Source organism: Watersipora subatra, chromosome 11 (genome assembly GCF_963576615.1).
Source record: "Watersipora subatra chromosome 11, tzWatSuba1.1, whole genome shotgun sequence".
In the NCBI taxonomy this organism is placed as follows: domain Eukaryota; kingdom Metazoa; phylum Bryozoa; class Gymnolaemata; order Cheilostomatida; family Watersiporidae; genus Watersipora; species Watersipora subatra.
The window spans coordinates 27,083,063-27,110,716 of NC_088718.1; the positions used below are offsets into that span (position 1 = coordinate 27,083,063).

Here is a 27,654-nt window from a genome sequence, read left to right on the forward strand (position 1 = left end):
TATTAATTATTTATCGTTTTTTGACATGTCTGGTCACTTCCTGTAAACTCAACATTTTTTAGCTCTATAGTTTTAGTTTTGGTTTCAGTGCACGCTAGTTTTAGATGTAGTATTCCATTAAAATGGTTGTAGTTTCTTTTAGCTAGATACTTTACTGTCTATCAATAAAATATGTGGAAAAATCAAGTGATCCGAAATGTCCCTTGTATGATGTCCCTTGTATGATCAAACTTAGTGGTAAATAATCTGTGGTTTAATGAGAACCATTAATGGAATCTGTTAGTTCTTTCACACTGAACATTGAAACATACATAGCAAACATCAGCTAAAAGGAATTTAAAATGTGATCATATACTTCACAGAGTTTTCAGCCTAAAATTGAAGTTTCGTTTTTAGCGATTTTTCTGCGTCCCTTGTATGATGGGCCTTAATTACCTTATAAGTATGGATTGACTTAAGCAATTTTAAAGTTTTTTGTCTTAAACTGTTCATCCTACTGAACTGCTTCAGCATGAGAAAATTGTTTACCAAAATCCAAAAACTCAAAGCACAATTCTAGTTTAAGTGCTTCAGGATGTCCCTTGTATGATAACGGAAATACTGTGACTTTACCCATGTCGCTATGTGGGAAAAAATACTTCTACCGCTCTGCGCGGCGCAACGTCCTTTTATGGTTGATCTTACTGCTCTTTTTACTAAGTACTCAAAGTGCTAGTTTACTCAAATTAGCCATCGGCAATGTGCCAGGCTAATGGCAAGTGGCAGGCAACTACATTCTCTGTCATTGATTATCAGCTGATTTTTAATGCTTGTGCAACGCCAAGCATTCCGCTAGTATACAATAATTATATAAATATTTTGTATATATAATTTGGCTGTATCAGATCTCCTTAGTTGTTTATATTTGAGGAATAAAATATTTCAGTTTGCTACATTTGTTAATTTGTAAAGCTAAGATACTATTACTATCATCACTGGTAGATTTGTAGCTCAAGTTTTAGATATTTGTATAAAAGGATGCTTGACTTCAGTATCGATGTCAGTGCTGCTACTAGGATGTGGGCATCTGTACTAAAGACCCCCATGCTAACTGTGTTCTAACCTTATTACATTACCTGTATTTCTACTCGGGTCTTTTCCTTTGAGTCATCTATGTGGGCATTTTAGAGGAGAGGTTTGACCTCGTCCAAGCTTTCGTCGAGGACTCTCTCTTGAGACAGCTAATTCAGGAAGAACATCTTGTTTCCCTTCCGGACTTCCTTAAGCTTGCCAAAAGGTTGTCTACCGGTAAAGCCAAACTCCAGGTATCATTCTAGTCCTCTGTTAGTTTGCTCACCATTCGTATGGTAACCATTCCTTTTTAGATGTGTTGGTACCAGTTGTCAACCAGTTGGTACAAAATAAATCTTTTTGCGCAAACTAACATCCATCTAACAAAACTCAATATGTTGTTATAACTTCCAAAAAGGTGTAATGTCTCAGTATAACATCCTTCCAATCGCACTGCATCATTCGGAGCTGTTTTTGGAGGCATTTTTTATACAAATAACTGCCTAATTATTATTGTCTTATTTCATTGGTCTCCTTTGTAACTATTTCAGCAGCTATTCAGTATTTCCAGCAGTTTGTATGCAGATTAATCAGTTAGCGTAATGGTGAGATTTATCACTGATAATTACTCAGCTTGTTTAAGCTTTCGCTTATAATCTCCGCCGGTGCCCCTTTTAAGGGTCTACTGACAGACCGACTCCGTATCCACTCTCTGTGTATCTCTCTAATAATGAATGTTCCGCTCGTTTTTTACTTGCTTGGAAGCCTTTGGCTGTGCACGATATGCAGTGCGAGGTGTTACTACCGATACGATGTCTACCTAGCGAATAATACCGCTCTTAACCTCCGTATATGTCTCGTAGAATACATGGTCAGGTCTGTCTCTGAGGATTTCGGCTCTACTACTGGCTCCCACCGAGCTGTTAGGTGAGTAAACATAAGTTTTGGGCTATTGATTATTAATAAGTTGCATGCATTACTCACATGGAATGTATCAAGTTGTGAGTCTCATTGTACCAGATAATCGTAGTCAAATAGATGAAAAGTTTTATTTCCTGTTTGTTTGTGATTCTTTGTAAGTAGGTTAGAAATGGTCGTTCGAGTGGAGTAACATGTTATCAGATGATCAGTTATGCAAATATAGTAAAGTCTCAACCTATCAAGTTATCACTTAATTTGTTTTGTATGTCGGCCCCATTGTATTTTGAGGTTAATATTCTCATGAGAATACATTGTATTTTGTTGAATTCGTTTAACAGCTGAAAAAAAACTTCATCTAGTTGCGTGTAGCATTCAAACAGATATTTTGTGTAAAAAGTTATCCCACGACCAAACACGATCAACCAAACATGATAAATGCATATGTGCACACAACTCCCGAAAATTATTCATTAATGGCCGTCGCAAACCCTTGTACCGAAATTTCTTCAACAAAATTAACCATTTTTCTGTAGAGTCCTTTAACTATAATAACAATACAAAACACATATAAACCTGTTTAAATATGTTACCAGGTCTTTGAAAGGTTACCGCAATATCCTAAAACTAACTTATCTAATTGGATTATACATACATAGACAGATTAATTTGGCCAAAAATCGCGATAAAAACTTGACAAGCTTTTTCTAATCAAAATTAAGACCGGCCAATATAACACCGTGCGACAAATAGTAGAACTATTAAGTCGTGCTCATTTCACGAGAAAAACGCGCACATTTCACTAGTCTATAGAATTGTCCAATTGCCAAAGGTTTCTGTAATTAACGTAAAAGTACTGAAAAGTTATCGTTTCTTTTTTGCCGATTCTACGGGACTCTGACATTTCGGACTAACGAGTACTTTGGTATTCTAACTGATGTCCAAAGCAGTGAAAGTAAAGGAAATGACGATGATATTTTTCTAACGATTCTTACAATATTACCTATAAACTTATTACAATATTTAATTGTAAGAATAATTATTTAATATTATAAGATTTAGTTATAAGAATAATAATTTGAATTTACAAGATGGAAGTATATAGTGACCGATGGTGTGCAATATGTTAATGTTATTAATTTCTAAAGATTTTGTTGATGGTACTACGGCTGTGCTCAATATCGCGGTACTGCCAAACCGTAAGTAATAGGCCTACATTTTCTTATAGATATACATCTATTTCTATGACAACCAGCTAAAATCTGTTTAGATTTTTAAATTCAGTATAATTCTTCAGATATAAATACAGAAATCTAGATAAATATCATAACTTCTTGATATTGGTTGCTATGACCAATGATATACAGCTCCCCCAGCAATATATATATATATGTATATTACACAGCAGCTTGCCATTTTGCTTCTAATATTGCATTTGTCCTATTGCAGGGAGAGATATAAACATATAATCTTTGCCTTTCATTATTGCTGTTAGTTGTACATAATAACACCCAGTACATTACAGCTACCATTGCAGTTATCCTATTTGACTGCTAATATTGCATTTTTCAACAATCAGTTCTCTTTCTTTTTCCATTATCACTTTGGTCGTGGGCTGTATGACAGTGGAATTTCTAGTATATATATATAAAAACGTGTAAAAATTTAAGTTGTGTGTGGGAAATTAACTACATAACTATGATCAAAAGGTTTTTATTTTTGCACCGCTTTCACATAAAAGACAGATGATTGAAGCATTGCTTTGACAATACAGGAAATAAGTGCTGCTTAGTTGGAAGCTGCTATAGAGATATGGGAGCATATTTTAGACTGAGTGAGCTTGATAGCTGATTTTATACCTTTTTTCTATCATTGCTTATAGCCAGTCTTTGCTATTTTCTCTTGATATCACTTTCACTTCGTGATAACTGTTATGCACTGTTTACCTTTGTTGGAGCAACATAGAACCAAACAACTCTGAAGAACTGCAGGCTGGTATATGCACAACTGGAAAGTTTTGAGAAACTACGCATAGAATGTTGGAGTTGGAAATTAGTTCATACGTCGAAAAAATATAGTACTGTACATCAAATTTTATGACACACATTGAAAAATTAGTTTGTAGCTGTTTAGGTTGACAGTCTGATAACACATCAGGCTCTGCTCTTGTTGGCTATTATGTGTTCTCGTCATACAGTTAGTTTAACTCATAGATATAATTAATCCATATATATAAAACAGGGTTTATTATATCCATGGTTTAACCCTAAGCTGGAGAATGTTTATACTAAGCTTGTAAATTCATTCTTGCATTTTAGAGCAACCCTCGTTGATGGAGATCAAGTTCTGCTAGAGACGAGCAGTGTCCATCCGTTAGCGCTACGCTTTGGTCATAATGTGGCTGTTCCGTGGTCTGATGTGGCTACCTTCTACCCAGATTGGCGAGTAGAGGCCAGCTCTGGCGAGTGCAGCTCTAGCGATTGTGGTGTCTCGCTGTTAGATGTGCTGCACAAACTTGTCAAGGTCAATGGGAAGCTTTCAAATAACTGCTGGACGTCTGCAGGAGTTATGTGGAGACTGTTTGCTGCTTCTGGATGTCGAGTTAGGACCAAAGAAGGATGCTATGGGCCAGAAATGAATGAATAAATTCTTCAGTTATTCTCTGGAATTATAGTTGTTATTCATTCTATTCGATAGTTATAGTTTGATGCTTACCAATTTTATACTTCATTTTATAAAATTCATCCGATTTAAATGAATACTCATTCAATTTATTTTATGAAACATTTGTGCAAGTTGGGAGTTCTTGACAATTTTATTCTGCTACACTGTGTTGTTTAATAATAAACATTTTACCATCTTTTACTCTTGGGAATTTATTGAACCATGAGTTATATGAAAGGCACTCAAAATGATATGACAGTTTGAGTGGTCAATGATGAGTGATCAATGATGAGTGATCAATGATGAGTGGTCAATGATGAGTGGTCAATGATGAGTGGTCAATGATGAGTGGTCAATGATGAGTGGTCAATGATGAGTGGTCAATGATGAGTGGTCAATGATGAGTGGTCAATGATGAGTGGTCAATGATGAGTGGTCAATGATGAGTGGTCAATGATGAGTGGTCAATGATGAGTGGTCAATGATGAGTGGTCAATGATGAGTGGTCAATGATGAGTGGTCAATGATGAGTGGTCAATGATGAGTGGTCAATGATGAGTGGTCAATGATGAGTGGTCAATGATGAGTGGTCAATGATGAGTGGTCAATGATGAGTGGTCAATGATGAGTGGTCAATGATGAGTGGTCAATGATGAGTGGTCAATGATGAGTGGTCAATGATGAGTGGTCAATGATGAGTGGTCAATGATGAGTGGTCAATGATGAGTGGTCAATGATGAGTGGTCAATGATGAGTGGTCAATGATGAGTGGTCAATGATGAGTGGTCAATGAAGTTTTCATACAGTGATAGTGTAGCAACAACTGGGTGCATCAGTGCCAAAGCGCTACACCGACAAGTAGATCATGTTTCCTTAGGGCATTACAAAAGAGCGATAGTTGTGCGATGCATATGAAGCAGCTGGAAAGCAAAATCTATGTGCAGAGTGTGTGACAGTGCGACGCCTTTGGTCACTAAGGCTAGCTCCATGGCACGGAAATGGTGCCTTGCAAGGGTTTTTCACTTTCAAACAGCGACATCGAATCACAACAGAATGAGAATGGCACAGCTACATGTGTTTCTGTGATGGTATTGCAGTGCCATTTGGGGGGTACGTCGCTACGCTAATGCTGTATGGAAACTTAGAAAACATAGAAGAAATCAATAGAGCCATTTTGGTATCTGCTGAACATGTACAAAAGAAAGTAATTCCGTAGGTTGTTTTGCCATGGCTGCTTATCTTTCCCACTCTGGAGAGTTGTCTACTATTGAATGAGGAACGGTTTAGAAACATGAAACTGTTGAAAGCGTCCTGGCCAAAATTTAAACATACCTGAATTTTTTCAGTATTATGTTCACGTCCCAAATGCTCTTAGGCTCTCTATAAACTAAAGCTTCTTGCAATCTCGTCTCAGTCATAAAATATAAAAACACGCATATGTTCTAGAAGCATCATTAATGTATGGTTTGTGTTGACTATCATATTACGTCAACAAATCAGCTTATTTTTTGTTATTGCAATCTCATAACAGGCCAGCTGCACCTTTCATTGTGCTCTAGTAACAGATCAGCTGGCACTGTGGCAAACAAACCTTGTACAGACTGATGGTTACATACATGATGACAGATATACGGTTAATATACAGATGACAGGCACAGATACACCGTCAAGTTAATTCATTTCTGGAAGTCTCAGCTCTCTACTTTCATCATCAAAGCTTATTTAATATTACCTTTTAATGGTATGGCATGGTTTGTGTGATATCACCTTTCATTGCCCTTGTTATCGTTATACTGTCTACCATTGGCCTGTTTAATGTTATATCATCTTTCATTGGCTGATGTATTGTAACAAGATGTCCCTTCTCTTGTAGGACTGTTACAAAGTTTACCAGGGGCTCACCAAACTTCCAAGGCTGGACACGGCTCTTGAACAGCATGACTCCAGGCACACTGCCCTTGTCAAGGCCATTTTCTCTGCTGAACTGAAGGTAGACATGGATGACAATTCTTGCGTTTATTTTTCTGTTTGCTGCGGTCACGCTTCTATCTATTCAGAGAAGTAAACTTTGCGGGAGTTACCACTAGTGTGTCAAGGTTACTGCTAGTGTGTCAGGGTTGCCGTTAGTGTGTCAGTGTTACCGCTAGTTTGTCAGGGTTGTCGCTAGTGTGTCAGGTTACCACTAATATGTCAAGGTTACTGCTAGTATGTCAGGTTACCACTAGTGTGTCAAGGTTACTGCTAGTGTGTCAGGGTTACCACTAGTGTGTCAGGGTTACCACTAGTGTGTCAGGGTTACCACTAGTGTCAAGGTTACTGCTAGTGTGTCAAGGTTGCCACTAGTTGCTAATAGTAACTTATAATCATGCAATTGTGTTACGAATGATGACATTGCTTCTCCGCATCAAGTATTATTATTAACTCGTCTATATTTACCCATCCATAGTCTTTTAATTATATATCAAACTGAAACATGTTTTAGGTATTATTATAGACGCCCTCTCAGTTTAATCGTCTGCCAGGCAGCCTTATTTAATCATATTGGGTAAAGAAAAGGGGTATTTGTGTACCCCTGGCTACCCTCAAATTACTCACACTTGTCTTGCAGGAGTTGATGTTTGGACTTTCAAAGTTCTCAGCCCTGCTAGAGGAAGTCTTAGATATGGACACTGTAGAATCTATGGAGTTTCTCATAAAACCAGAATTTGACGAAGGTCTCGCTGAAATTGGAGAGCAGCTACGAGACCTTCAGGCGAGAATGGAGCGAGAGCTGGTTAAGGTGCGTTGCAACAGGTTATAACCTGTATAACTGTAATGTATATTGTATCAGTTAAAACTGGTTTTTACTGGTACATAACAGGTTATTACTATTTGTAATAGGTTGTATCAGTTATAACTGGTTATAACCTGGAAGACATTGAGGAAAAAATATTCATAGACTTTCATACGAATTTTAGTAGGTTATTACAGGACCATAGAGCTCATAAAAGAACCTTAACCACTCATAAAGAAACATAACTCACTCTGAATGATTATGAAGAGTATTTTGGGAAGGAGAAAATGCGATCAATCAAGAAACTCTACCATTGTCAAAGTTAATAAAACGATAAAACACAAGAAATTATAATAAGTGAGCATAAACTTAGAAACTATGTAACCAAATTTCACTCAGAAGTCTGCTTCAAACCAGAAAATTCATCGTCGTCATCACCAGAACCCAGGCGATGACTATGAATGGTGATGACGATGACGACCAAATAATTTTATTTGATGGCACATCAAGTGTTAGTGGAACATTCTCCATATCTCCAATCTGGGCCTAGTTCAAAAGGAGTTTTTTTGCGGCAATAACAAATTTATTAAAATTCACTATTTTGTCAATCATAGTTGGCTAACATTTTTTGTTCAATTGGTGTTTTTGTTTGCATTGACCAACTTTGCCTTTTCATAAAATGACAACACCGTGTTCATGTAATAATTTTTCTGGATTTTCTCATTATTTTGTAAACACATGCCTGTCTAAGTTCCTTTCATCTACCACTCACTTTTTATTGCCTCATCAATTTCAGGCTAATGTGGAGCAGAAACAGGAAGGTCATGGTTTCCTTTCATCGCTCCTTGTAGTTTGTTTTCTTGTTTTCCCTGAGAACATACCATACCATTTTTTCAGTAAGAGGAGGCGGAGGAGGAGGTCGTTGCTGCTGCTCTATCTTCATGTTATTTGGCATATTCTATAACCTGAAGTTTGTAGCGAAAATGCGATTATGACGTCTATAGTTGCTAGGAGACCGACAGAATAGAGACGCGTAACGCTGCAACTTGAACAGAATAGTCGATATCAACTTTAGCAACGATAGCAACTAGTGACGTCATTTTACGCATATTTTTCTTCTGTGGATTTTAACCACGATCAAGTTTTGTCGATTTTAATCTTGAAACATGCTGGCAGTCAGATCACCTCAAACATCAAAAATAATCTAACCTGATAGAAAGATATCCGTACTTTCTGATAAATTCTACTAAAATGTTGTGCAAATTCATCTGTATAAGTAAGAAGCACATTTGTGGTGAAACCTCTTCAATAAAAAACTTGTAAAGTTGGAATACAGTGTTTAATGAGATCGTCAGTGTGATATTTGACTTCCATGAACGAAAATTATAATTTTATAGAATAAATGTGGCAGGAAATAATGGAAGTAATTGGAAGATCCAATTCACTTGTAATTCAACGAAACAATTTGATGCTGCCTAAAATCGTAAGAACCAAATTTCTGTTGAGAGTTTATTACAAATGTCGTTGACATTTGTCAGCAAGAGATTTAAAGTGTCTTGTCAAAAGTGATGTCTTGTCAAAACAGCTCATACTCAGCCACACATATATCAGCTGCTGCTTGCTTAGCCAATCAAATGTGTATACATTGCGTTACAACTCAACGTAATATTTTTCATTAGTTTGCACGTCGAAGTTTCAAGTTTGTCTTGAAATAAATACTGACTGTAGCAGTTCTCTCACAAACAAACATAATTAAAACATCTAGTAACATAAGTCGTTCTATTATATTTAATGGTAAGAACCTGATAGGTTCAAATAGTGGTCACTAGTGATACATTGTTAATCAAGTCGACTATCGACTATCAAGTCGACTTTCAAGTCGACTATCAGCTATCAAGTTGACTATCAACTATCGCGTCGACTCAACTATCAAGTCGACTATCGCAGTGTAACAGACAGTTCATCGCCTCTTGGAAAGTCGGACTATTTTTTTCTTCGTTAGCCGAGGTGATTGGTTTTTTCCTAGAACCTTGAACTGATCTCATTCTCATCGCTATGCACATGGTCAATATCAGGGATTCTAGTTAAGCAAATTTACTGGCTTCTATTGCAACAACCAATTTTGTAAACGAAATAGTTCTGGTACGAGTTTATAGATATTATTTCAGCTTTTTTTCATCACCCAGAACTTGATCAAAACATCTCCAATGGTGTCTGTCAGTTCTGTCTGTTTTTTACACATTCAGAAGGTATTCCTTCTGATATAAAGATATAAACCAGATAATGATATAAATATTCCCACGACCAAACACGAGCGAAGCGATTGTTTGGGAGATTTATGATAAATGCATATGTGCACACAACTCCCGAAAAATTATCCGTTAACGGCCGTGACCAAACCCTTGTACCAAAATCTCAACAACAAATTTAACCCTTTTTGTGTAGAGTCGTTTATGTATAATAATGATACAAAACACATATAAACCTATTTAAATATGTTACAAAGTCTCTGAAAAGTTTCTGCAATATCCTAAAACTAACCTATCTGATCGGATTATACATAAATAGACAGATTAATTTGGCCTAAAATCGAAATAAAACCCTGACAAGCCAATTTTATTCAAAATTAAGACCGGCCAATGAAACGCCGATAAGGCCGTGTGACAGAGATTAAATCGTGCGCATTTCACGAAAAAAACGTGCACATTTCACCAGTCTATGACATTGGCCAATTGCCGAAGGTTTTATGTAGTCAACGTAGAAGTATTGAAAAGTAATCGTTTCTTTTTTGCCGATTCTACTGGACTCTAACATTTTGGACAGTTATAATGAGTACTTTGGTATTCCAACTGATGTCCAAAGCAGTGAAAGTAAAGGAAATGACGATGATATTTTTCTAATGATTCTTTTTCTATTTTAACGATTTCTAACGATACAATATATAATTAATGTAGAAGTACTGAAAAGTAATCGTTTCTTTTTGCCGGTTCTACCAGACTCTGACATTTTGGACACTTATAATGAGTACATTGGTATTTCAACTGATGTCCAAAGCAGGGAAAGTAAAGGAAATGATGATGATATTTTTCTAACGATTCTATAAGTTTATTACAATATTTAATTGTAAGAATAATTATTCGATTTTATGAGATTATTATAATATTTAGTTATAAGAATAATCATTCGAATTTACAAGATCGAAGTATATAGTGACAATGCAATATATACTGTTATTATTTTTCTAAAGATTTTGTTGATGATACTGCGGCTGTGCCCAATATCGTGGTACCCAATATCGCGGTACTGCCAAGCTGTTTTTAATAACTGCAAAATTAAGTAACAGGCCTACATTTTTTTATCGATATGCATCTATTTCTATGACAACCGGCTAAAATCTGTTAGATTTTTAAATTCAGCATAATTTTTTTAGATATAAATACTGAAATCTAGATAAATATCACAACTTCTTGATATTGGTTGCTATGACCAATGATATACAACCCCCCAGCCTTTGTATGTTGCACAGCAGCTTGCCATTTTACTTCTAATATTGCATTTCTCCTATTGCAGGGGGAAGATATAAACATATAATATTTTCCTTTTATTATTGCTGTTTGTTGTACATAATAACACCCAGTGCATTACAGCTACCATTGCAGTTATCCTATTGCACTGCAGTGCCATTTGGCTGCTAATATTGCATTTCTCAACCATCAGTACCCTTTCTTTTTTCCATTATTACTTTGGTCGTGGGCTGTATGACAGTGGAATTTCTAGTATACTATATATTACTATATAAAGGCTCGGCAAGTGCTCAATTTTAGAACCAGATGTGAGTCACATCGTCCTGTTTGTTTAATATTGTTGCTATTATAAGACTATCAGTCTTACAATTGGAAGATTGATAGCCACAGTCAGTCATCAGGCAGTCATCTATTTGTGCACTCTGTTGTCAGTCAGCGAGTGAGCTGTCTCTTGAGCCAGGCAAGACCATCAAGTTGGAGACCAACCCCCAGTTTGGTTCTTTCTTTCGTCTCACCAGGAAGGTATGAAGTTAGTCCAAATGGAGTTCCTATTTATTTGGTTTCCTTACCTAGTCTCTGGTCATAACAACTCCACCATATTTTATGCTCATGCAGTCTGCTATCGCTATGCATTGACAGGATGAGAAGGTGCTTCGAAATAACAAGAACTTTGAAACTATTGACACTAAGAAGGACGGTGTAAGATTCCGTAGCCAGCCGCTGAGCAAACTTAATGCCAAGCATGTAGATTTGAAGAAGTCATATCAAGATCTGCAGAACGATGTTGTAACAGAGATAATGAAGGTGGCAGGTAGGAGCAAGTTGTGACAGCGTAGAGCGGGTTGTGTGACTTGTGTCAGAGATAATGCTAGTGGCAGGTAGGATAGTATTATGCTATAAAAAATGATGTCATAATATTGTGTGATAAAAAGTGATATCATAGCATTGTGCTATAAAAAGTGGTGTCATAATATTGTGCTATCAATACTGATGTTATGGTATTGTGCTAGTGAGAGTGGTGTCATGGTATTGTGCTAGTGAGAATGATGTCATGGTATTGTGCTAGTGAAAGTGCTGTCATGGTGTTGTGCTAGCGAGAGTGATATGGTATTGTGTTCGTGAGAGTGATGTCATAGTATTGTGCTAGTGAGAGTATGTTATGGCATTGTGCTAGCGAGAATGATGTCATGGTATTGTGCTAGTGAGAGTGATGTCATGGTATTGTGCTTGTGAGAGTGATGTCATGGTATTGTGTTAGTGAGAGTGATGTCATGGTACTGTGCTAGTGAGAGTGATGCCATGGTATTGTGCTAGTGTTAGTGCTAGTATTAGTGCCAGCCTCAGCGCCAATATACAGTCATATATGAAATAAACTGGACCCCTTCGTTGGGAAACTAAAATTATCATATGCAACATTGTTACTCTAGAGGTGGAACGAGACAGGTTTTTTAAGTTCGAGACGAGACTCGAGACACTCTCTTGTAAAAATTCGAGACTCGAGACACGAGACAGTAAAATAATGAGCATTTGGTGATGATTTCACTACACAAGTACTAGCTACTTGGTATATATAAAATTAATAAAACTATTTTTAAATTGAATTTTCGCCTGGTGTAAACGATTTAAATACAACATTTTAATAGTGATATGCATGTAGTTTTTGTAAACAAAAGTGACACAAACAGCTCTAAAATACCGAAGTTATATATTCTAAGAATTTTGAGCTTGATTGATCATAATTATTATAAACATATTGCTTTGTACATGTATATTTTTACCATCTATTGAATAGTTCTTACTTTTTAATGTAATGAAACCAATAGTCGTCGCTCTACAAAGAAATACCGCAACTAAAAGAACACTTGATAATACTTTCATTCTTATCGTTTCATTAATGTTAAGTGTTGTTTGTGTATTAAATGTAGTATGTGAATTATATTTAAATTGTACTCATGAAATTATATTAATTACTGTATACATGCACATGTATATTCATATATTGAGCTAACAAAATGTCATTGTTAACCGAACACGGACTATGGTCGACACGGCCTTTCGTTCGTTTCTCCGTGTCCGGGAAAGTTTTACCCGCGATTGGTAGTATATACGTAAAAGAGGCCCGAATTTTATGAAGGGCAGTTGGTGTTTAGACACGATACGATAACATACAGACATTTTACCCGCAAAAGTCTTATTTATTAAATTGGGTTATCCGAAGAGTAATTAGATACGACCCGGTATCTGTTTTAAGGACACAGAACCGAACTAAAATATAACAGGGCCGTTGTCCGGACTACATGGTTAGACTCAGTGGCCAACATAATCAATAGCAACAGGTAGTAACGGACCGGGTATAACTTTAAAGGCAGTTGCCCGCAATCCATTACAATATATGGAGTTGTCGCTACCGTAAGAAGTCATGTTTTAACAACCGTGCGCAGGCGCTTTAGTTCTATTTCCTGTCTTGAGTTTGGCAATAGTTAAGTCGAGACGAGACCGATACGAGACGAGACAGGTCGATACTCGAGACGTCTCGTGTCTCGTTCCACCTCTATGTTACTCATTGTAAATTTAGTTTGTAGCTTTATTGTAAGTTTATGTGCTTGTTTCAAGTTGTATATACAGTGAAACATGGATAACTCGTCCTCGGATATATCGAACACATGGTTAACTCGAATGGATTTGCTCGGTCCGTTCCCACGCAATGATAAATGGCTTTATAAAACTCGACCTTGGCACCGTTAACTCGAACAGTTTTTTGCCGAATTCACAAACGTGGTTTCCGTTAAATTTATTTCGAAGGAGTTTCCACTAGTCGCGGAGCTGAGACTACTCTGCTTTCTTAACGAAAGCGCTTTTTATACGCGTATAGTGTAGTGTACATATAATTTCCCCCGTACCGTATAATGAAACCGAAAAAGAAATCGTATAAAAATGATTAATAGGGTCGCTAAGATGTTTGCTTAGTTACGGCCAAGCTATAAACGTTAGAAGGTATTAGCGATAAAAATTTAATAAAGATACACACAGCATGCAAAATACATAATTGGGTCGCGGTCACAGAAACCATGGTTAAGTCGCAAATCACGAAGGTGAGTTATTCGACTTTAAAGTTGCACTAACTGAATTTATAATTTTGGTAAGGATTTTTGTAACACGTGCTTCTGGACCAATCAAAGAGTGATCTTTCTGAATCTGAAGTCAGTTTAGATAATAAATGTCTTAAAACCTCGGAAAAAACCCTTAAAACCGTTGCTATGCTAAACAGGAAGTACTGAAAAATGGCGTTCGAAAAACGTAATCGTTTCTTTTTTGCCGATTTGAAGGATAATTCTGACATTTTGGACACTTATAATGAGTACTTTGGTATTCCAACTGATGCCAAAAGCAGTGTAAGTAAAGGGAATGACCATGATATATTCCTAACCATTCTTATAAGATTTTTACAATATTTAATTATAAGAATAATTATTCGGTTTTATAAGATTTGATTATAAGAAAAATTATTCGAATTTGCAAGATCAAAGTATAGAGTGACCGATGATGTGCAATATGTTGCTGTTATTATTTTTTTAAATATTTTGTTGATCATACTGCGGTTGTGCTCAATATCGCGGCACTGCCAAGCCGTTTTTAATATCTGCAAAATTAGGTAATACATTTCCTTATAGATATACAGCCATTTCTATGACAACCAGCCAAAATCTGTTTAGAGTTTTAAATTCAGCATAATGTTTTTGATATAAAGACTGAAATCTAGATAAATATCACAGCCTCTTAATATTGGTTGCTATGGCGTTTTGAAATGTAAACAAAACTGTGCATCGGTGTTCGTTTCTAAGACTTTAACACCAGTTTTCTCGGAACTATGTTTTCGCACTGATGGTAAACATGCATTCAGTTTATTGACCATAAAATCTGCTGTAATTAAGCTAGAACCAAAATTTTTTTTGCAAAATAATTGTGAGAATTTTCTCCTTCTGTTAATGCAGGTAACTCTAAATCTTATAATCCCGACTTAACCATGGTTTCTGTGATCATGACACATATTGTAACAGTGATTATATGCGGATACATAAAGATAAAATGTCACAAATAGGCTCGTGGCTTGGCGTCCGCTACAACAGACATCCGCTTTACGATGGCACCACGCAAGCAAAGAAAAGCGTAGAAACCTTCTGACAAACTTGAAGTACTCGAGGAAATCGAAGCAGGACAAAAGCTATCAGCATTATCAAAAAGAGAAAATCTTTCAAAAAGTACAGTGTCAACATGGATTAAACAAAAAGAAAGAATAAGATCGTTATGTGACCAAAATTCATCAAGGCTAAGAGATCGTTCAACGTCGCACGATGATTTGGATGGTGTATTATTGACTTGGTTTAGACAAGTGCGTAGTGAAGGCGTACCTATCGATGGGCCAATTTTGTTAGAAAAGACTAACAAGTTTTTACAGAATTTAGAAAAGGATACTACTGTTTCTCGCGGTTGGATCGACAGGTGGAAGAAAAGGCATTCTATTGGCAGTCAGATAGTTGTTGGAGAGTCAGCTGCAGTTAATGTTGGAGAAATGGAAAAGTGGAAAGAAGAGGTGCTTACTCCATTACTTCAAACGTACACTTATGATGTCATATTCAATATGGACAAAACCGGGTTGTTTTACAAGCTCATGGTCGACAAAACGTTGCACTTTAAAGGGGAGAAGTGTAGTGGAGGGAAGTTGTCAAACGAAAGACTGACTGTGGCACTTTGCGCTAATATGTCGGGCACCGAGAAGGAAGTTCCTATTGTAATAGGAAAGTTCAAAAATCCCCGCTGTTTTAAAAATGTTACTAACCTTCCATGTCAGTATTACCACAATAAGAAGGCTTGGATGGTGAGTGACATCTTTCAAACATGGGTAAGAGATTTTGATCGCCAGATGACCAGAAAAAAACAGAAAAGTGCTTCTCATCATTGACAACTGTCCAGCACACCCAACTATGAATGGGCTTATGTCAATCAGGCTTCTATTTACACCACCCAATACCACAAGCGTGCTGCAACCTATGGACCAAGGAATCATTCGAACTTTTAAATCTTACTATCGTCAGCAAGTTTTGCAATTCACTGTTGATTACATTGACACTCGTGGAAAGAAGCCAGATGCTTCTATCAATGTTTTGCAAGCAATACGCTGGGTGGACAGAGCATGGAGCCGTGTCACAAAAGAAACGATTGCCAACTGTTTTCACCACGGGTTTGGTCATACCAACCTTGATCAAACAGATGCGACTTCAACTGCTGATGAGAATGAAGAAGGTGACACTGTGAGAAATCTAAATCTTCTACTACACACCATAGATTCTACATCAAATGTGACAGCAAGTAAGTAATCTTGAAATAGCCAATGCTGTTACATTATTATGAACTCGACCCGATAAAGGGCTAAATTTATGACTGTCTAAGGTGCCTAACAAATGTTTTAAAAATAGTGTTACTTTAGCTTAAATTCAAGTTTGGTTTTGCAGATGAGCTTTTAGTGGTTGATGCAAAAATTACTGTTGCTGAGCATTTGAGTGATGCAGAGATTGTGCAGTCCGTGACATATTGTGGTACTCTCGATGAGTCCGATAGAGAGGATGAGGCTGAGATTGTTGAACCTGATCCACCTACCTTGGCTGATGCAAACAACGCTTTAGATGTCCTCAGACGTTTTATAGATACGAGAGAGTGCAAGGACTATAATAACTGTTTAAAATCTTTTTCTACAATAAGTCACACTGTTGATCTTTGTCAAAAAAATACCTTGTCACAGACTACACTCGATAAGTTTTTTAAATGAAACAACTGATCAGATGTAAAGCATGCTTTTTTGCATTGGTCATAAATGTTTACTTATGTCCAGTTTTAAAAGTTATCAGAAAGAATAGTTATTTTTCTATTGGGCTGAGATTTGTTTGCAGTTTTAGGTGATGTGACTGACAAGACATCTTAAGATTAAAATTGGCAAAATTGATCTCGAGTAAAACACTCGGAAGAAAAAATGTCTTCTGAGCATTTTAACCGCGATTAGGTTTTGCCAATTTTAATCTGAAAAAGTTCTGGCAGTCACATCACCTAAAACAACACACAAATCTCAAGTGTATAAAAATATCTATGCTTTCTGATAAATACTTTAAAACTCTACATCAGATGCCCTTTAACTTACAACAAACAACCTATTCTTTAGTTTTATATATACATGTAATTTGTATATGTATCTACTGATAAATACATTCACTTGTGACTGTGCTCTGATAACTTGAGCGCTCTGATAACTCAAACACTTTCGCTCGGTCCCGTGAAGTTTGAGTTATCCATGTTTCACTGTATATATACATGTATATGACTTGAAATAAGCAAATAAATGTATGTTTTGTGATCATATCTGTACAGATTATTATCTTCAACCATTAAAATAATGAGATGTTCAGAATTTAACCTACATAATCATTCAAAAACATACCTTTACAACTGTTTGGTTTAAATATTTAAAATCAGGACAAAATGATGATTAATTTAATATATAATTTAGGGCTATTGACTAAATTCACAATAAGTAACAATGTTGTAAATGAGAATTTTAGTTTACCAACAAAGAGTTCAGTTTATTTCGGACACGACTGTAATTGCTAGCATAAGTGCCAGTAATGCTATTGAGAGTAATGTTATGGTATTTTGTTAGTAAGACATGTATGTTATGTATGTTACAAAACCTTGTATCTGGTATCATGCAGTATGTCGCAGTGTTACTGTTTGTTTATCAATATCACGGGTTCTGCTCCTACAGATATTACGATTCTAATTGCTGTTTTCTTGCATCGGTAGGCGGATATTCGGAGCTTTTGTACAGACTTGGTGACTTAATAGCGATGCTCGATGTCATCGTAAGTTTTGCGGTGGCTAGTGTTACTGCCCCTACACCTTATACCAGACCTACAGTACTCCCTAGAGGTAAGGCTAAGACATACTGTTGTAGTATTACTTCGTGTAATACATGTACTGCATGTACATATGGTCTTATTATTCACGAGATCTCTCTAATTGCTCTGATGTTTTTGTTTTATGTAGGTTCAGGCAAGACGGAGATGCTCGAAATGAGGCATGCCATACTCGAACAGATAGACGTTGATGTCATACCAAATGATTGCATTTTCAATAAGGACAACTCCCAGTTTCACATCATAACTGGGCCCAACATGGGAGGCAAATCAACTTATATTAGATCGGTGCGTGAAAATTTTAAGTTGTAGTTATCTTGATAATGCAGAATCATACATCGTCTTATCCCCTTAGCAATCTATATCACCTCCCTGCAAGTAGTGAAAGCTGCTGTTTGTTGAATATTGAACTGGATACAAAGTCGCATCGCATGGTTTATCAATGCATGATTGTTCTAATATCTGTTTCACAATGTTGAATATTAAATATCAATAAAGATCTCATAGTGAGACGACAAGATAGAGACCAAGTAGCACACAGCTGCTGTACACTGGTAGGAGGTGCTGATCATCTTCTACAATCATACAAACTAATCAGCCAAACTGCACTCTATCCTGTTAGGATTTCATGTAAAATTGTCTTTAGATTCTGCACCTTATCATTTTAAAAAAATTAAATTGCTGCCAAACCCTGTATTTTGACCATAATCCATTCAAAATGTTTGTTCAAAAAGCGATTTGTTCAGAATCCGAAACATATTTTCCATTAAACTTCATGCCAAGGATTTTAATTCATTCCAACTCTAGAAAACAAATTTATATACCATTATTTTATATTTTACTATATTTATATAATTTATATTTTACTATTTTGCACCATAAAGTTTAATAGGAGGGCAGGTACTATCTAAACTATATTTAAATATGAACAGGAAGTGCGACTTGAAGAGGTATTTTTCTTCTGGTCGTTTTAATAGCGATCAAGTTTTACTGATTTTAATCTGGAAACATTCTGGCAGACAAACCAACTAAAGCAACAAACAAAATCTCAAATGATGGAAAAAATATCTATAAATTTTGATAAAATCTTTTAAAATTGACGTGAGTGGCCTGTTGGAGTCCGTCAATAGTGAGATGCTACTGTTCAAACTCCATCTGTCAGCCAGTCGTATTGAGAGATCAAGGTGAAAGTTTAGTAGAGTAGGTTAAGATCCTTATTGGAGACTAGACAGTTTGTCGTGGCCTCAGTTTTTACCTGGCTCATTTCTCTCCACCGTTGTTAGGTTGCTATGACAGTTCTACTCACACAGATAGGCTGCTTTGTGCCATGTGCACAAGCAACAGTCACCGTAGTCGACAGTGTGATGGCCCGTGTTGGGGCCGGTGATAGTCAAATCAAGGGTATCTCCACATTCATGTCAGAGATGATGGAGTCATCAGCCATATTGAAGGTATAAATTATGACATGTGGTATTTCTGACCTTTCCACATTTACTTGTGTGTTTATAATGCACTTTTGTCTGTCTGAAGCTTCTTTGGTTGAGTAGTATATCACAATCATATGATATGACCTTGACATTCGATTCTAAGCGTAGCAGGTATCTTTATTTAAAGACTTGTTTCACCTTTTTCAAATTCTTGTTAAAAAGGATTGTTGCCATAGGAGTTTAAATCGTAAAATCACTCACCCTATTAACCTAAATGTTTTTCACGCGAGTCAAGAGTTTGTGAGATGATTACTTGTAGGAGATTGTCCATTATAACATAGCAAATGAACAGGAACGGTATTTAATGTAGAGAGTGCATCTGCTTTCATCGCTGGTTGCAGTTATCTCTAATGCCTGTATCTTCTGTTTGTTTTATATTCTACCTATCTGTCTCTTTTGCAGGCATCTACGATTGACTCGCTGGTTATAATTGATGAGTTGGGTCGCGGAACCGCAACTTTTGATGGCTTCGGTCTTGCCTGGGCCATATCTCAGTAAGTATTGATATACTTGGTCATATCTCAGTAAGTAGAGACATACTTGGTCATATCACAGTAAATAGAGACATACTTGGTCATATCTCAGTAAGTAGAGATATATTTGGTCATATCTTTACTAACCCCTTCTATTTATACAGTTACATCGCTACTGAGGTCAGGTGCTTCGCACTTTTCGCTACCCATTTTCACGAGCTCACTGCTTTGGCTGAAGAGCTGCCGCAAGTCAATAACCTCCATGTCTCAGCTTTGACTGACAGCTCACAAATGACTCTCCTCTACAAAGTCCTGCCTGGTAAAGTTGTTCTCACGTATGATTGGCTTTAACATTCTCGGTTTTTCTCTACTTTTGTTAAACTTATTTTAGGATTTTCATTACAAGTATTTATTGAAGTTCTCATCTGATACACTCAACATTTCTATTCTGCGTGTGATGCTGAGTTACTGTACACCATACTGTTTGGACTATAAACCGCACCCCTATATAAGCCGCGTCTGCTTTGTTTTTCAAAAAACGATAACAAAACAATACATAAGCCGCACCTTAGTATAGGCCGCGGAACTCAGGACGGTGCTTTGTAACGCGACAGCCACTTGGCTGTTTAAAACGGAACAGTGCCCAACGACACTGTTTCGTATTAACTACCACTTTTTAACCTAGTGCCTAACGGAACAGTACCATTAGGTATTGTTTCGTAGTTTCTTTCACTGCTAGAGGCGCACTAACCGTAGATTATGGTTAATGCGCCCTAGCGGTGAAAGAAAAAGCCACAGAATAGCCGCACCCTTATATAAGCCGCATGGCTCAAATCATCGGAAAAAAAGTCGCGGCTAATAGTCCGAAAAGTACGGTAATCAGTGTTTTAAAAGGTTGTTTATACATTTCGGATTAACGTGGGCGCTTTATTAATAAAAAAACGAATTCTGCCTCAATGGTCATAGTGGCGCGCTCTCGCTAGAATATAGAAACGATTGAAGTTTGAAAAATGTTGAAAATGGAATAACTTTCTTGGAAAATAGGAATTTTTTGTGCATCATTTGTAAGCGCCATTTCCATATTTCGCAAGCATAAAACAATCGAATAAAATTGATGAGTCCTTGAAACTCACTTGACTGATCTTGTTGCATCTAAGGTTGTGGACACATGATGACTGCATCTAAGGTTGTGGACACATGATGACTGCATCTAAGGTTGTGGACACATGATGACTGCATCTAAGGTTGTGGTCACATGATGACTGCATCTAAGGTTGTGGTCACATGATGACTGCATCTAAGGTTGGGGACACATGATGACTGCATCTAAGGTTGTGGACACATGATGACTGCATCTAAGGTTGTGGACACATGATGACTGCATCTAAGGTTGTGGACACATGATGACTGCATCTATGGTTGTGGACACATGATGACTGCATCTAAGGTTGTGGACACATGATGACTGCATCTAAGGTTGTGGACACATGATGACTGCATCTAAGGTTGTGGACACATGATGACTGCATCTAAGGTTGTGGACACATGATGACTGCATCTAAGGTTGTGGACACATGATGACTGCATCTAAGGCTGTGGGCACATGATGACTGCATCTAAGGTTGTGGACACATGATGACTGCATCTAAGGCTGTGGACACAGGATGACTGCATCTAAGGTTGTGGACACATGATGACCAGGGAGACTAATAAATACAAATAAGTATGTGGAAATTAGCAGCCAGATTTTACTAATAACAAAAACTTCTCAAGCTCATACTTTCTGTATTTATACAAAGTTTTATCTTACAAAAGTTATCACTACCTCTACCTACGTACCATCTATTTCTGGTATAACCAAGGATGCCTCTTTCCAATGCAAAGGCAAAGTAAAACATTGCTTCATTCATTATTACTGTATTTAGTTTCTTCCGTATAATTTAGTTTTTACATACATTTATGTGATGCTTTAATACTATGTATAGTTACTTGACGTTTTTGTAATTAGGTTTTTTGTACTGTGGAACAAATTACATTAAGCACCGTTGTCACCAGGTTGATAAGTTGAACAGCTTCGTTCTATCGTTCAAACTACCTGAATGTATTTATGTATAGTGTCTCAGCAAAATATCTACTAACTTGATTGAATAACTTTTGAAATAGGATTGATTCTTTCTGCAAAGCACTGCCTGCTCATAAACGAAAACATGTAAAAAATTCCTGAATGAACATGTCCTTTTCATATCAATTACGCAATCATTTGAAATTCAGTTGCCATACTCAGAGCATATACATATATATTTCACTGTTTGTCTGTCATTTGTTTGTCCAGTTATAGCAATAAAGTTTTATTAACGTATAAATTAATCTCGCAGGGGATTTGAACTCGAAACCTCCAAGTCTGCAGACAGGCAAGCCAACCCATTAGACTATTTGTTTAACTGGCTGTAGTGACTCATAAGGGTGCACATATTCATTGCATCAGTTAAAATAAACACTCTTAAAGGGGAAATACTATTGGTCATTAACTAGCACACATTACTTGTAACGTCACCAGCTGACTTCAGATGTTGGACAGGGCTCTTATTATAGCTAACTTTACTAGCTTAAGTTATTCAAATTAATTGGTTAGTTATTTTATTACCAGTGCAATGCTGGACATTCATCTAGTAATCAAATAAACTATGCAGTAGTCACAGCAAACAATACCGCATGTATATGCCCACAAAGACAATGTGCTAGCCACATACAATAAAATTATCAGAAACCAATCAAAGCTGAATAATAATAAAACTGTAATGAAAATAATAATAAAAATAGTACAGTTAAGCCTAGGATTTGTGACAACTGTCTATTCCTACAGGATTTTTTACTTCAGCGTGCAGACAAAGATTTTCTCAGGACGAAATAATTTAGCTTGTAGGGGTTTGATTATCACGATCTTGTACACCCGCAGACGATATAAGGATATAGTGTTGACTGGGAATTGTTAGTAAATAAACTGCTAAACACTTTCAGGGGCATGCGATGAGAGCTTTGGCTTGCATGTAGCCAAGATGGTCGGTTTCCCAAAGAATGTTCTAGAATATGCTCAGTGTAAGGCGTTGCAGTTAGAGGATATGGGAGCTCAGTCTTCTGAAACGAGTTCATCAGGTAGGTGCATGAATAATGAGGTAGTTTCTGCCTGGTTATTCACTTTGGTTATGTATGTCACTTCACTTTGGTATCTCACTTGTGGGTTACCAGTCAGTTGTAATCATGAAATGAGTTAGTTACCACAGTTATTAAAGTTTAGTTACCATGAGGAGTGAACATGGTTGGAGTTGCCATAGTCAGAAGTTATCCTATTTAGCAGTTTACCTACAAAGTTTAGTATACGAAGGGTGTTAAGTTACCCTAAATATCCCAAATCATGAAAGTAGTGCAATATCCTCCGCTAGTGTTTACAACACTTGAAACATGACTTCGACTCTTGTCGCCTTACTCCATAATGTACGTCCGTTATTAGCACTTTTTTAAAGATTATTTTCTACACTATTTCAAAACTGGTATGTCTAACCAGTATCTTGCTGCTACTGGCTGTGCCAAAGGTCATAAGTTTATCATCGACTCAGTGGAGGTATCTGGATTCCAGATTCTGCAACTGGCCAATTATGTCAGTGGTAATTGTTGAGCCCAGGCTGCTTTTCTGTTTACCTGTATTTATAGATAAATATGTAAAGGATCTCATGCAACTCTTTACTTCTCCACGATAAGAGAACCAGCCACATTGAGTTGTAATGAGTAAATGTATTTAACCTATATAGCGGAATATAATAGAGTATAGTACAAGATAGCACAACTCCTTTGCTTGAACACTCAGGTCGTGTGTTGAGCAGATGTCTTGTCAATATACTCATAGGCCCGTCCCTCTGGCGTGGCTGGCTGGTCATCTTTCCCTGGTCGGCCATTGGCTGGTTAGTTCTCTTTTCAGTCTGGCTGCTGCGAGTCGAGGGCCGGCTTGTGTCTGTTACGAGTAGATGCAGACTTTATTATCACAGGGCAATGCCTTGATAGTAAATATTTTATTGTATGGATTAGCCAGGTTATGCGTGTGAGAAATGGCAGACACATACAAGCTTTATTGACATTCCATTCTATACGTAGTTTCAGGTCAAAAAACTTGACATTTATAAAACACAACCTGCTAGTGTCACTTTATAAGAGCAGATAACTCCAAAATTCATTGGTATGCATAAATTGCAAGTAATATTTATTAGCCGAAAAACAGAATGCTGTTGTTTTCTATTCAATATTTATTCTTGTCTTAGATAATCTCCCCCTTGAGAAATATATTATTTTAATGTGATATTCAGAGCCATCTTCATTACTTCTTTCTGTTTGACTTAAGTTTCAGAAACACACAAATCGCTCTTGTAAACTGTTGAATCGCCGACTTGCAGCTTTTTAGTGGATCGTAGGATTATCTTGGCATTACATTCAAGGTTAATTAACAGCACAATATTTTATTGCATTAGCGGCAGCAGATAGCATTAGTGGCAGTAGATAGCATTAGCGGCAGCAGATAGCATTAGTAGCAGTAGATAGCATTAGCAGCAGATAGCATTAGCAGCAGATAGCATTAGCAGCAGATAGCATTAGCAGCAGATAGCATTAGCAGCAGATAGCATTAGCGGCAGCAGATAGTATTAGCGGCAGCAGATATCATTAGCAGCAGCAGATAGCATTACAAATTGAGGTTTCAATAAACATTTTGCTTAATTCTGACCAAATACAGGTTTGATCAAGATTTTTAAGTCGTTAAAGTGGACATAAAGATTCGACCTGGAACAAATGCGATGCTATATAATTTTATTAAAATCACTCATTTTTTAGCTAGATTATCTAAAAGTTGCCTTTTCACAATGCTTATTCGTGAAAGCAGAGCATTAATAGGTTTTAAACAGAGGAATTTTTAGAATAACTAATGTTTACGAACAAATTTTCAAAGTTCATCTGTTTCGGCTTTACGTTATAATTGTCTACCATATTCGGTAAACATAACAGCGTGGCGACTAGATGGCAAAAATGTATAAGAATCTGAGACAACAAGAGTTATTTCGTCTACGTTCACTCATTAGTTAATCGTTGGCATTGACATCGTAGTTCATATGTAATTCTGTGTTTTGCCGAATAACTGGCTGCCTTACGTCTCACCTTGTATCGGAAGTCTCACCTTGTATCGGAAGTCTCACCTTGTATCGGAAGTCTCACCTTGTATCGGAAGTCTCACCTTGTATCGGAAGTCTCACCTTGTATCGGAAGTCTCACCTTGTATCGGAAGTCTCACCTTGTATCGGAAGTCTCACCTTGTATCGGAAGTCTCACCTTGTATCGGAAGTCTCACCTTGTATCGGAAGTCTCACCTTGTATCGGAAGTCTCACCTTGTATCGGAAGTCTCACCTTGTATCGGAAGTCTCACCTTGTATCGGAAGTCTCACCTTGTATCGGAAGTCTCACCTTGTATCGGAAGTCTCACCTTGTATCGGAAGTCTCACCTTGTATCGGAAGTCTCACCTTGTATCGGAAGTCTCACCTTGTATCGGAAGTCTCACCTTGTATCGGAAGTCTCACCTTGTATCGGAAGTCTCACCTTGTATCGGAAGTCTCACCTTGTATCGGAAGTGTTTTCGTCTCCAAAACTTCTTGGCTCTCAATATCATAATCATTGCTGAAAAATGAAATATGATTATATAGGTATAAATAGATGTAATACTGTCAGTTGACCTATAAGTCATGGTTGTTAAATATGTCACAGAGCGATAATTACCCTTGGAAAAATCCCAGCAAAAACGGGGCAGGAAAAATTAAAATGGGAAAATTCAGGAAAGTTTACTTAAACTGTGAACTGTCATAACATAAAAACATTGATATTTTAACTGATAAAATGCAGTTTGTAACCTTCATTGATGAAGTGATGATGCTGCAAATAAGTCGTACATAATAGAATTTTGCTATTTGACGTTTAGTGACACACAGCAGCTACTGATGTTGATAAGATAGCAATATGCAGTACTGGGGCAAACAGCTTTGCAGCCTTATCTATTTCAGGCCGGTTGCAGATGTTAGTCTACTTCCAGATTGAGTGGCAGTTTGGCTAGCCAATATTCAGCGCTTAAAGATGTACCGCTCAAAACTAGTAGATTTTATCAAAAACTAGCGGTATTTTTCTATCATTTGTGATTTCGCTTGTTGTTTACGGTGATCTGACAGCCAGGATGTTTTAAGATTAAAATCAACAAAACTCGATTGTACCTAAAACGCTCAGATCAAGTGAAAGTGTGATTATGACGTCGATAGTTGCAAAGAGACCTACGAAGTATATATGCGTAATGCTGCAACTTGAATGCAATAGCCGATACCAACTATAGCAACGATAGCAACTAGTTACGTCAGTTCGGCACATTTTTATGAGCAGTTTAACCTCGATCAAATTTTGTTAATTTTAATTTTAAAACATGCTGGCTGTCAGATCATCTCAAACATGAAAAACAATCACCAATGATAGAAAGGTGCCGATAATTTTTAATAAAATCTTCTAAAGCTTTGCTTCATCATTCAGCCCAAAGTCACAAAGTAATTTTCAACCAACTTAAAAGTTTACCTTTAATCGTGAATTCTCAGTATGTAATATAAAGGAAGTCTACCATGCTTCGAAGTAATAATGTTATTTTACTAATAGCAGAAGGAAGAACTTTTATGAACTGTAGTTTTTGCCAATTTTCCCAGAAAATCCCAATTTTTCCTGGTAACTACCTGGTTTTCCCGGTTATCCGTGCAGTATTGAGTTTTCCCGAAAAATTGTGACTCTGCTTTAAGTAGGCCTTAAAATTTAACGGTAGTTCAAGAAGAGGACATCGCAGGCGTTTGTTCTCTCTTTCTCTGTGTAGGAGGCGTTTCTTTACCTGTCATGCTGGCCGTGTACATTCCTCAGCCTCAGGCCATCCTGAACTCACCCTCTCAGCTGGTAAATCTGTTCAACCTGTAGAATCATGAAACTAATGGCGGCTTCTAGATTCACCAATTTGACTCATCAAAATTAATTGGTTCTCTTCCTATTTATTGATAGAGGGAAAACTGAAGAGAAGGAAGGAAAGGGAAGCCAGTCACGAGCAAGTCGAAGAATACATCACGAGAATTAAAGCTGCCAGAACCGATGGTGATGACTTGGTGGCTGTCATAGAATCAGTAGAGCGTGACATGCGCAGCACCGGCAATCCATTTGTAATGAGTCTGCTCTGCTAATTGAGTTGTCTACTTCTGGTCTATGACTCTCTGATGTCAGTGAGAAACGACGTCATTTTGTCGCTCAAATTGAATCTCGTGTTGCAGCTAATATTTTTGTAATAAATCAAAATATATATTCCGTTGGTAGTTGATGCGGAGTAACCTTGACCTCTTAGTAGGGTCTGAAGTTACAGACCAACAGTCTAGAAATGCTTTTATTTCTCTCTGCTTTTTACCTTCCATATCCGAGATCCTTGGAGCAAAAGTTGCTGATAGAATTTCATACATGAGAAGTAAAGCTATATACTTGTCATTGTTGGTCTTTAGCTAATTGGTGGCATTTAAGTGGGGTGAAGCAAGCAGCCCTCCGTCTTATGAAAGGACAGGTAAAAATTGAGTCTTTTAGCTCTCCAAAAGTAACAGTAGATTAAATATATTGAAAAACTGATAAGCAATGGTGAAGCTGGTATGCTTTGTACAATTTTCACAATGCTAATAGAAGTGTCTTCAAGATAGCAGGCTTACTCCTGTAAGAC

General features: G+C 37.0%; 1 protein-coding gene across 1 annotated transcript in view; it reads left to right on the forward strand.

The window, feature by feature from the left end:
* The window catches only part of LOC137407927 (DNA mismatch repair protein Msh2-like), a 43,132-nt gene extending 15,784 nt beyond the window's left edge, over positions 1-27,348 (forward strand). The window contains exons 13-24 of the mRNA XM_068094312.1: positions 1,168-1,304; positions 6,506-6,622; positions 7,241-7,411; positions 11,362-11,451; positions 11,569-11,740; positions 17,779-17,904; positions 18,022-18,179; positions 19,175-19,342; positions 19,781-19,872; positions 20,016-20,170; positions 22,870-23,004; positions 26,961-27,348. Coding sequence (XP_067950413.1) covers positions 1,168-1,304; positions 6,506-6,622; positions 7,241-7,411; positions 11,362-11,451; positions 11,569-11,740; positions 17,779-17,904; positions 18,022-18,179; positions 19,175-19,342; positions 19,781-19,872; positions 20,016-20,170; positions 22,870-23,004; positions 26,961-27,136 — 1,697 coding nt within the window. The 3' untranslated portion in view covers positions 27,137-27,348. The remainder of the gene's footprint in view (positions 1-1,167; positions 1,305-6,505; positions 6,623-7,240; positions 7,412-11,361; positions 11,452-11,568; positions 11,741-17,778; positions 17,905-18,021; positions 18,180-19,174; positions 19,343-19,780; positions 19,873-20,015; positions 20,171-22,869; positions 23,005-26,960) is intronic.
* The last annotated feature ends 306 nt before the right edge of the window (positions 27,349-27,654 follow it).